Below are 11,545 nucleotides of genomic sequence, written 5' to 3'. Positions count from 1 at the left end.
GTGAGTGTTGATAGTTGATCCAAGAAGAATGAAGTCCTTGGCAACTTCAATCTTTTCTCCATTACTAAGAATGTTGTTTATTGGTCCAGTGGTGAGGACTTTTGTTTTCTTGACATTGAGATGTAATCCATACCGAATGCTGTGCTCTTTGATCTTCATCAGTAAATGTTCATTGCAATTAGCTTGGTATATTTTATTCCATCCTTTGACTCTTTATCTGTTTTTGTCTCTGTGTGTAAGATGTGTCTCTTGCAGACAGCATATTGAAGGATCTTGTTGTTTCTTATCCATTCTGCCACCCTCCATCTCTAAACTGGTGCATTTAATCTGTTTGCATTCAGTGTTATTATTGATATGTATTGATTAATTGCTGCCATTATGTTTTTTGTGTGTGTGTGTGGTGTTGCTGCTCTCTTTGTTCTGTGTGCCTTCCTTTGCTGAGTTCATACTTTTTGTGTACTTTCTTGAGAGTTTCCTCATAGTTTTAATGTTTCCATGTTCTTCTTGGATTTTCATTTTCTTGGTATGTTGTGAAGTGTTAATTTTCTTTGAGGATATCGTAGAGTCCATTCATTTTTCCCTCCATTTAGTACAGTCTGTTTTGTGCTGTAATCTACCTGACGTTCTCACCATCTGGATCTCTGTTCCTACATGTTTGTCTTCTTCTACATTGTAATTGTTTTGATCTTAGACTCACCTCCCAGATTCTCTGAGGTTGTTCTTATAGTTTTGTTCTGTTCTTGGCTCTTCCTTATGTCAATTTAGTTCTGGGAGGTGCTGCCACGTATGTCAATCTCTGGTTGTTGTCTGTTCTTTTTGGTTCTCAGTCCACAGAACTCCCTTTAGGATGTTTTGTAGCGCAGGGTTGGCTTTGGCAAAATCCCTTAGCTTCGGTTTATCCTGGAATGTTTTGATTACACCATTGAATTTATTGATAGCTTTGCTGGATAAAGGGTTCTTGGTTGACAGTTTTTTTTCTCTCAGGGTTTTATCTATGTCTCCCCATTGCCTTCTTGCTTGCATGGTTTCTGCTGAGAGATCCGAGCTTAATCTGAGTTGCTTGCCTTTATATGTAACACTTCTCTTTTCCCTAGCTGCTTTCAGCATTTTGTCCTTATCTTTGATTTTAGCGAGCTGGATTATGACATGTCTCGGTGATTTTCTTTTGGGTTCTATCCTTCTTGGGGTTCGTTGAGCTTCTTTACTGTTTATCTTTTCACTTTTCAGGATGTTAGGGAAATTTTCTTCCAGCAGTTCTTCAACTGTTTCCTCTGTGGACTTGTGTGGTTCTTCCTGTTCTGGATGCTCATAATTCTTAAGTTATTCCTCTTAATGTTGACCAATATGAATCTTAGACCTTCTTCAGGTTTTTTTATACTTTTTTCTGTTTGTTCTTCTATCTTAGAGTTGTTGAGATATTTGTCTTCCAGCTCACTAGTTTTGCCTTCCATCTCTTCTATTCTACTCCTTTGCTCTTTCAGTGTATTGTCTGTTTCTGATATTCTGTTATTGATTGTTTGGACCTCTTCCTTAGGTGCTGTATTATTTGATTGTTCCTGTAGCGCTTTCGTAACTTTTCCCCCTTATTTTTATCCAGTCCATTGTAAATGTTTTGAAACATTTTATATTCATTTTTCTGAATTCCTCTTCAGGCATTTCCAAGGTATGCCCTCTTTCCAGAATGGAGTCCAGGTCTACCTCTAGGTTATTTGTCTCAGAAATTTTATCTTGTTTCTGGACATGTGCTGATATGGTCATCTGCTTTTGCTTCTTGAACATGTTTAGTGTTTATCTGTGGCCTTAATATTTGATCGAGTGTGTGTTTTGGTATTTTGTATGTTTTCTGATTGCTTCCAGGGAGATGTGGTCAGGATGTGGGCTTCATTTTCACTCTTCTTATTGCTTAACTCAGAGTAACTTTCACAGGTGTTGTCTGCCTTCCTGGTATATGGCAGTTGGTATTGGTTCTTGCCTGGATTTTGATGTTTTATAGAGTGTGATTATAGCTTGACTATAAGGCAGCAGTTTCTGCCTTTTCTTAGGTAATATAGGGAGAGAAAGCATCCCCCAAAGGTAAAAGGGGGAGCATAAAACAGCAACAGCAAAAAAAAGAAACAGAAAAAAAACCCACCAAAAACAACAACAACAAAACTAGATTGGATACTGTAGTCTAACATTGCAGAGGAGGGAGAGAAGGGAATGGGGGGATATCTGTATCCTAATATGAGTATGACTTTAATGTCCTCTTCCAGCGTTTTGTCTTCAAGACCATCTGGTAAATTTCAAGATGCCACAGTTGGTTGTTATGCTATACCTCAGGATGTAACTTAATGTTCGGCCTGTTTTGTTTTTAAACCCTCTTTCCCTCTCCACACCCCTTGTTCTGGCCTTTTCCCTATTAAAAAACAGTTCATGGCCAAGAGTATGTGTGCATGTGTGGCAGAAGAACCCTCCAGTGGTGGGGTTGGGGGATGTACACTCGCTCAGGCACCTCCTTTACTCACCAGAATGGAGGTGCGTAATGAGTCTCCAGTAGGGGGCCCAATGAACAGATACAAAAAAACAAAAACAAAAACAAAAAAACAGAAAATCAGAACAAAGCAAAACCAACAAAGTGTATTGTCTACCTTTGCTCCAAGGTTCCCACAGCGTTATTCCATGGCCTGTTCCCGTTTGGTCTTGCCGTTTGGTCTCACCCAAGTTGTTGGCTCTGGGCCACTGAGCCCGGCAGAGTCAAAAGTATGCTATTTCTTACTTCCGGTACAAGTTCCACCAGCTACAAGCCTTCATACTTTTCAAAAAATCCTACCTATGTGGTTCAGAGTTTTGGAGCTCTGCCCTGAACCTGCTTCGCCTGGTATTCTGTGGTATTGCTGATGGCAAACTTCACAGCACCTCTACCCTATCTGCCATCAAGCCCCACCTCTACTCAAATACGTTTTGTATAGCAAGCACACAGGAAGAGCTGGAAAAAATTACAGGGATGCTGAAAATCAAAAACCAAATTCCCTACCACTGAGTTGATTCTGACTTATAGCGACCATATAGAATAGAGTACAACTGCCCCATGGGATTTCCAAGACTACAAATCTTTATGGAAATAAACTACCACATCTATCTCCATTCGAATGCCTGGGAGCTCAAAATCACCGACTTTTCAGTTAGTAGCTGAGTGCTTTCACCACTGGTGGCACAGTGGCTAAAACACTCAGCTACTAATTGAAAGGTTAGCAATTTGAACTCCATTAGGGACGTACCCCATTAGGGATACTGAAGCATACTTCAATATGTCATCATTATGTATAGGTGACAACTGCAGATAAAGCCATCCTTTATGCAGCAGTCAGAAATGAAATGGTAAAGGCTTTGGGTCACCTCTAAATATGAGAGAGGATGTTAAACAATTAAGTCTCCTCATATAAATAATGGAACTGAAAATCAAAAACTTGTCTTAACATATTGTTATAATTAGATTTATTTTACTGTAATTAGGTTTTCTTGACTTCCAACACATTGGTCTTTTTTTGCATGTAAAACAATTATAATTGTTTTATATTATGATTATAATAAAAACATAATTTATGTTATATAAATTATAATATAAATATAATTATAATTGTTTTGCATTATAATTCTAATATAATGCCATTGAATTGAATACATGTATGATCATAGAAGTAAGCGATACTAAGTAAAATTTTAATTCAGTGAGCTTTTGATACTGTAAAAGTCTCCTATTATAAGATTTCTTGAAAGATGACTTTGGCTTTTTTTCTTTCTTTCTTTCTTTTTTAATACCTGGACTCTGAATTATTTTACTTTGCTATATTATAAAGAGTAAACCTGGAAAAATGAGAATAATTGTATGTCATTATTTTGTTACAGTGGATGAGTATATTGCAATTGCAAAGGAAAAACATGGCTACAATGTGGAGCAGGTATGTACAGAAATAGCATTAACGCTTTGCCTCAGTATTTACCAGATGCAAAGAACATCTAATGATAGTTTCTGGCCAAAGAAAGTACATACACATACATTCAACCAACTTTACGTTGTTTGCTGTTAAGTGCCGTCAAGTCATTTCCGACCCACAGTGACCCTGTATAGGGTTTTCAAGAAGCAGCTGGTAAGCTTGAACCCAACTCTATAGATACCACAAAGAATCTAACAAAGCCTGACCTTTTCAGTATTAGGAATTGTTGCATTTTACTCATCTCAAAGGTGAGCACTTGTTTTGCAACACCTATGTTTCTTATTCTGCTTTGAGTTCTGAAAGTATGTGAAAGCCTTCAGGATTACTCTAGCAGATACTCCAAAATGAGAAAGAAGTTACATGAATAGAATTTTAAATCTTTTTTTTTTTTTAAGTTTACAAACGTAGGTAATTTTCTTTGACATTTTATATGAAGAGGTCTAAAAGTTAAACTTGTCATTTAAAGAAATATTTAAGACTTTTTCAAAAGTTTAAATGAAATAATTCATGAGGTGTTTTGTTTTTTTTCTTTTTTTTTTTTTAATGTTTTATTGTGAATTATGTGGTAGTTTACATGGGAGAACATTAGTTTTTCATTCATCCTATCGTATTTCGTTTCATTGCCATGGTTACAATCCCCTCCATGTATCATCAACCAACTAAAGGGTATACACTACAAGCCGGCTCCCCGGTCGTCAGCACACAGCCCCTCTCCTTCTCTGGGTCTAAAGTCCCCAACTGCTCCATCTCTCCACTTCATCATCTCTACCTCCATCTCAGGCATCACTGCTTCTCTGGGTAGGATCCCACTCTCCACTCTTCTCCCTTGATGGTCCCAGGGACCTCTGCTCCTAGACTGCAAAGTTAATCACTCCCTCAAGAGGTTGTGTTTTGTTTTTGTTTTTTCTTTCCTTCTCTGTTAGATGACGTAAAAAGACCATGTATCTAGTTCATTATTTCTAGTCATAAGGGTGTGGGGAACATGGAGAAAGGGAATAAAACTTCCTAAATCTGATTTCAACTAAGTGTGCCAGTCTTCATCAGAGTTCATCATAAAGTCATTCTATTGGTTTTTATAGAGTAGGGAAGGTGTGTGTAACTTACATCATCAGAATGATTTCACAGGGTAACATCACATATGTGACACTGCGGCATTTTTTTCCAAATGGCATTCATCTTTTGGTGTGGATTTGTTAGTCCTTAATTGTATATTTTGTTTTTAAGCCTTGACTTTCTGTTTAAGACATGTTTAAGAAAATTATTCCTTTAAAATGCAACTGCCCATATGTTTCAGAAACTAACTTCCCAGATCACTACTTAGGAAGTTGTGTCTCGTTTTAAAAAGTATATTTATCTTCTAAGTAATATTTAATACCTTTTAATAAAAGTGTTGTTGTCATTGTGTGACCTTGAGTCAGTTCCGACTCAGCAACCCAAGAGTGACTGGTGGGTTTCACCTGTGGGTGTGAACTGCCAACTTTGTGGTTACCAGTCCAGTGCTTGTCCTACAGATACTCATAATAAAGACCTACTGTTTTATAATAGAGAGGAAATTTATGGAATTGTTGGAAGTTGTCCATTTCAGGCTTTCCAATGACTTGGTGATTAAGTAAGTCATTTCAGTTGTTGATGTGACTTGACTAATCTAGGTATATATAAAAAGCTCTGAAAAATATTAATTTGTTAAAGTCATAGTTGAGATACTCTTTCTTCTAGTGTTTCATCCATAATATATGTCCGAAAGTTAAAATTTCAATATCTCTCTATTGAATTCCCCCTTTACTGAGCACTTTTGGTTTCAGGCTTCACTCAAGTATTGATTCCTGGATATTTTCCTGTTATAATATTTTTTCATACTTTGACAAATGGATAATATGGGTGAAAGTCTTGATATGAGCCTACAAATCTGCTTTAGTATTTACAGTAGTCACTCTCCTCAGCTCACTGTTTTTCCTAGATTCTGCAGCAAATATGGTATGTAAGAACAGTCACTGTTCTGAGGCCCTGATTTAAAAGAAATCACTAAATGAGCTCTCCTACCTGTGCACCCTTGATTAAAAGCCCCAAACTGTGAGTGTATTTTCAGTTGAACTTGCAGGCTTAACATTTTAATCTAATTTGTATTGAACTTTCTTAAGTGTGATGAAACATAAGCCCATTAAAACCAAAGGGGAATGATTTCTCTTCAAAGGCACTTGGCATGTTGTTCTGGCATAAACATAACATTGAGAAGTCCCTTGCTGATCTCCCTAATTTCACTCCCTTTCCGGATGAGTGGACAGTGGAAGATAAAGTCCTATTTGAACAAGCCTTTAGTTTTCATGGGAAGAGCTTTCACAGGATTCAGCAAATGGTATGGTAATTTTGGTCTTATTGTGATTTATACTTGAATGACATCTTGTGCTTTTAAGTATTAATTATTAAATATACAACAGTTTTCCAACGTTATTTGTTTTAAAATGTTTTGAAATAGGTGTATTTGCATACAATCCTATTTTCTACAACCACTGAAATGCATGATATTATATGCTATTTCACAATAACTATTTATTTTTACTTTAATGTGTGTATAATAGTTATTAAATATATTTGCAGTTCCAGGGGCCAGAGGAAGAATCGTAACTTTAATTTTGAAATGTTTCATTTTTTATCTTTAGAACTTTGTTTTCTAAAATACACTTTTGGCTATGAAAGCCCATTTTTAAAAATGTCATTATTTCAGTATTGTGCAGGTGCTGCTGTTTCTTTGTTTTTAAGAAGAAAAGCTGTATATATTTCTGATGCTTACATTTTCATTTTGTGTCAAGATAATATAAACCTGAGAAATTGTGCAATAAACTATTTTAACCTGAGTGGATGGAATTTAGACAGGGTTTTCAAATATGTCTAGATGTTTTACATAATCAAAGAGTAAATTTTTAACAAGGAGTGCACAGCCTTGTTCACCAGTATGACAGACAGATCAATGCATGGTCATTAGTCATATTAATACCCAAAATTTACTGTTAAAGAGTTGAGTGCTCTTCTTGAAAAGAGTTTAAGTAAAAGAAGGTCACATATATGGTCACATATATGATTCCATTTATTGACATCTTCATAATAGATAAAACCATAGAAATACAAAGTGGTTACCAAGAGATGGGGGTAGGAGAAATGGAGAGAACTTGGTAATGGGTACAGGCTTTCTTTTTGGAGTGATGAAAATGGGCTAGAATTACAAACCATGGTTACAACATAGCATACTAAAAACCAATGAATGGTACACTTCAAAATGGTCACGTTTATAGTATATGAATTTTAATTTAAAATCTTCTCAATTTAAAGAATTCTTGATTTACAGAGCGGGAAAACTTCAGTCACTTTGTAAAGAAAACAAATACTGAATACTAACATGATTGTGCCGGGGGACTTCTGGAGCTATTCTGACTGTTAGGTTGTGATCACTTCCCCTCCAGGAACAAATAGGAATATTCTTTCAGAAATGTCAGTGACATACGTATGACAGGGCATGATGACAGTAACAGCACTATTTAGCTCTATAACTAATAAAAGTACTTATAAGCATCTTTTCATGCATGCTTTAATGTGCTGTATAGCTAGTTTAACATGTGTTTTTGTTGTTGTTGTTATTGTTTGTTTTTTAAGCTTCCAGATAAGACAATTGCAAGCCTTGTAAAATATTACTATTCATGGAAAAAAACTCGGTCTAGGACAAGTTTGATGGATCGCCAGGCTCGTAAACTAGCTAATAGACATAATCAGGGTGACAGGTATGTTGAATGCCTTTATATAATTGCATTGTTGGGGACTCTGCATTGAGTTGCTTTTATCTCCTAAGGCAGAAAAAATTATCACATTATGTTGTAAATACTTATATCCTTACATTCTGTTTCTACTCTGACAGGAAGAGCTGAGTGGTCAGAAACCTTAATAGTAAGAACTCTATTGAACTCTTTAGATGTTAATCATAACCAGTAAACATCCCATCTGAATTGTGTTTGAGCTGTGTTTAGCAGTAATCACAAATGTTTCCTTTTAGTATTGATATAGTTAATACATATATTTAGAATACATTCTTTGAAAGATCCTCCTTCCACCATTGCCTAAATATCTGGAAGTCCTCATTATTGTAGCTGAACCTTTCTAATAGCATAAAATCATTTTGTTTACTGGGTTTTGTCTGTCTTTATCCTCCAGCCAGAGAACTAAAATATGTTCGTGTTCTCTTGCCCAATAATATTTTGTAAGCCCTTTTCCAACTGAGTCTGTCTCTCTCTCTTTCTTAGCTAGAGATGTTTGCTAAATGATTCTATATGCCCAAAAGGTTGAATATTATCTAAACACTACAAAATCTAAATTACAAGTTCATCTTCCGAAAGGCAGCTGTTGTTATATTGAAAAATATTTTTAAATTATTAAGGTATATTGAAGTTAGATAATAACAATCGAACAGAATTAAAAGGAGGGAATTAAGTTTTTTTCTAATCTTTATTTCTTCCTAGTGATGATGATGTGGAGGAAACACACCCAATGGATGGAAATGATAGTGATTATGATCCTAAAAAAGAAGCCAAAAAAGAGGTAATGATAACCATTAGAGTACTTGTAATTGTTCTACAAATCCACTCACGAAGAATGAATAGTACTTCTTATTGAAAGAAACTTTTTTTAATATATAATAGTTTAGAGAAAACCAGTTGCTATCCATTTAACTCTGACTCATGGTGAACCCCGTATGTATCAGAGTAGAACTGTGCCCTATAGGGTTTTCAATGACTGATGCTTTCAAAGTAGTTCACCAGGCCTTTCTTCTGACGCTTCTCCAAACATTGGCCACTGAGCATGTTAACCATTTATACTACTCAAGGACTCCATATAATAGTTTAAGAGGGTGGTATATGTTCTATGCTAGCTCGAAGTTTTTGGAACTAGGCGCTATCTAGGACCCCAGTTAGCAAGTGGTCTAAGTGATGTTGGTTACTTTATCCACTCAGAAGTGTAAAAGCCCTGCCACAGGCAATGGTCTTTCATGCATAGAAAACATACACAGCCACCCTTAGATGAGGGTTTTTCTTGGAAACATTTTGTCCACTCCATGTTTTAGCAGATCAGACATTAGTGGTGTACCTACAGGAGCCCTGGTGGCACTGTTGTAACACACTTGGCTGCTAACCAAAAGGTCAGCTATTGGAACCCATCAGCCACTCCATGGAAGAAAGATGTGGCAGTCTGTGAAGATTTGTAGTCTCTGGGGCAGTTCTGCTCAACACTATAGGGTCACTATGAGTAGGAATTGACTCAACAGCAATGGGTTTGTTCACTTGGTTTTGATTAGTATACTGGCTACTGGGGTATATTGACAGTGGTGAAATTTGAAATTCTGTACATTGCCTACCAGAACCTCTACCCCACATAAAACTTAGCAGCTAACTTCACTTTCTTCTCTACATAAAATAACAGGCAGATTGTTGTTGTTGTTAGGTGCCCGCAAGTCAGTACCAACTCATAGTAACCCTATGCACAACAGAACAAAACACTGTCCGGTCCTGGGCCAATCTCACAATTGTTGCCACGCTTGAGCCCATTGATGCTGCCATTTGGCCAATCCATCTCATTGGGGGGGTCTTCCTCTTTTTCTCTGACCCTCCACCTTACCAAACATGATATCCATCTCCAGCAGCTGGTCCCTCCTGACAATATGCCTGAAATATGAGAGACGAAGTTTGGCCATCTTAGCCTCCAAGGAGCACTCTGGCTGCACTTCTTCCAACACAGATCTGTTGGTTCTTTAGGCAGCCCATGGCACTTTCAATAGTCTCCTCCAACACCATAACTCAAAAGCATCAGTTCTTCTGTGGTCTTCCATATTCACTGTCCAGCTTTTGCATGTATATGAAATTATTGAAAATACCATGGCTTGGATCAGGCACACCTTAGTCCTCAAGCTGACATCTTTGCTCTTCAATACTTTAAAAAGGTCTTGTGCAGCAGATTTGCCTAATGCAATGCGTCGTTTGATTTCTTTTTTTTTTTTTTAATGTTTTATTGTGAATTATATGATAATTTACATGAAAGAACCTCAGTTCCATATTCATTCCATCGTATATCATTACATTGCCATGGTTCCAATCCCCTCCATGCATCGTCTTCCGACCAAAGGGCATATCCTATTAGTCTGTGCTCTACCCTCCTCCCTACCCCTCATTCTTCGGCCCACAGTTCCTTTCCCTCTCTGGATCCAAAGTCCCCAGCTACTTCATCCCTCCATGTCATCATCTCTATCTCCATTTCAAGCATCCCCGGTTCTCTGGGTGGGGTCCAGTTCTCGGCTCTTATCCGTTGGTGGTCCCAGAGACCTCTGCTCCTAGACTGGAGAAATAATCGCTCTCTTCTTTGCTACAAAACACCTACCCTTGCATTTCCAACACGCACAATCCATCTTGATAACCATTATTCACTACAGTATCATACAGTTACCCATCTGTATTTCATTTCATCAGCTCCACCTAGACAAATTGGATAGTACTCACTGGTGATTCTGCCTTCCTCCATGCCCCCTAGCTCTAGGTTCCCTCTTGAAAGCTTGTAAGCCAGTTATTTCTTGCCTTTGTAGTCCCTCCCTCCCCATTTGGATATCCAGTGTCCAAGTTGCCCCTCTCTTCTCTGTGTGGAGGGGGTGGGAATATTTCTTGCTGTAAGGATTTATCGCCTCTTTTGTGTCACTGCATTCGTATGCATAGGTCAAGTTTATCAGCTTGGATCAGCTCAATCTTCTTTCCCCCTCCCCCTCTTTCTTCTCCTGGTTGAGCTCTGATCATCCAGTCATCCAGTCCCGGTCACATGGGTGTCATCTGCAAGTGTGGGTGTTCTTGTGCACATGCCCTCTGTTCTCATCAGCTGGCAGCTCCATTCTCCACTTGAGTCCTCCATGGCCACGTCACAGACTCTGAGCCCAGGAGTCCTCGGGTCTCCTCCCACTGCTTGCCAACTAGGTCGCCAACTGGGTCCAGAGAAGCCCTCTGAATATTGTGAGGCTTAGCTCGCCGCTTCATTGCTGCCTTTACCCCATTTCTCCCCAACGGTGATGCATGTGTTTACCAATCCGAGCGTGCATTTCCACAGAGTCTCAGTTTTGGGGAGGAGCCTACATTGGTGGGACCCGACCGACTGCCCCAGTGTCTCCTAGGGGAGCGACCCGTTTGTTCCCATAGTAGCAGTCCATCTCTCTCCATTGTGTCATATTTTTCCTGTAGGTCTTCCATTCGAGATGTGTCTTTTGTTCTTCTCACCATTCCAGGCTCCTCAGCTAGTCCCTTCAAGTGGGGATTTCTCATCTCTGGTGATCTGGATGTGGTTCTGGTTTCTACCTATAGTTTTATGTATTGGAAGGGCTCCACAGAAAGCCTCGTTCACCCGGTACGCTGTAGCCCTGTTTTAGGTATTCCAACCAGTTAAAGGCAGAAGATGCACTTACAAGCCTTCTAATGTGATGTTTCTGACTATTCCTTTCTCTCCCCCTCCAGTGTCTACTCTATATTATAATGCAAGGGAAACCAAGATTCAAAAAAACA

The 11,545-nt window shown here is 38.2% G+C and overlaps 1 protein-coding gene across 3 annotated transcripts in view; it reads left to right on the top strand.

Moving 5' to 3' along the window:
- RCOR3 (REST corepressor 3) overlaps nucleotides 1-11,545 on the top strand; it is a 77,862-nt gene that overhangs the window by 17,810 nt on the left and 48,507 nt on the right. For all 3 annotated transcript variants that reach the window (XM_006834033.1, XM_006834034.1, XM_006834035.1), the window contains exons 4-7: nucleotides 3,886-3,938; nucleotides 6,166-6,327; nucleotides 7,620-7,744; nucleotides 8,477-8,555. In XM_006834033.1, the coding sequence (XP_006834096.1) occupies nucleotides 3,886-3,938; nucleotides 6,166-6,327; nucleotides 7,620-7,744; nucleotides 8,477-8,555 (419 nt within the window). The remainder of the gene's footprint in view (nucleotides 1-3,885; nucleotides 3,939-6,165; nucleotides 6,328-7,619; nucleotides 7,745-8,476; nucleotides 8,556-11,545) is intronic.

The sequence above is a fragment of the Chrysochloris asiatica genome, unplaced genomic scaffold, assembly GCF_000296735.1.
Source record: "Chrysochloris asiatica unplaced genomic scaffold, ChrAsi1.0 scaffold00009, whole genome shotgun sequence".
NCBI lineage: Eukaryota > Metazoa > Chordata > Mammalia > Afrosoricida > Chrysochloridae > Chrysochloris > Chrysochloris asiatica.
This window is presented reverse-complemented; position numbering and strand designations above follow the sequence as displayed.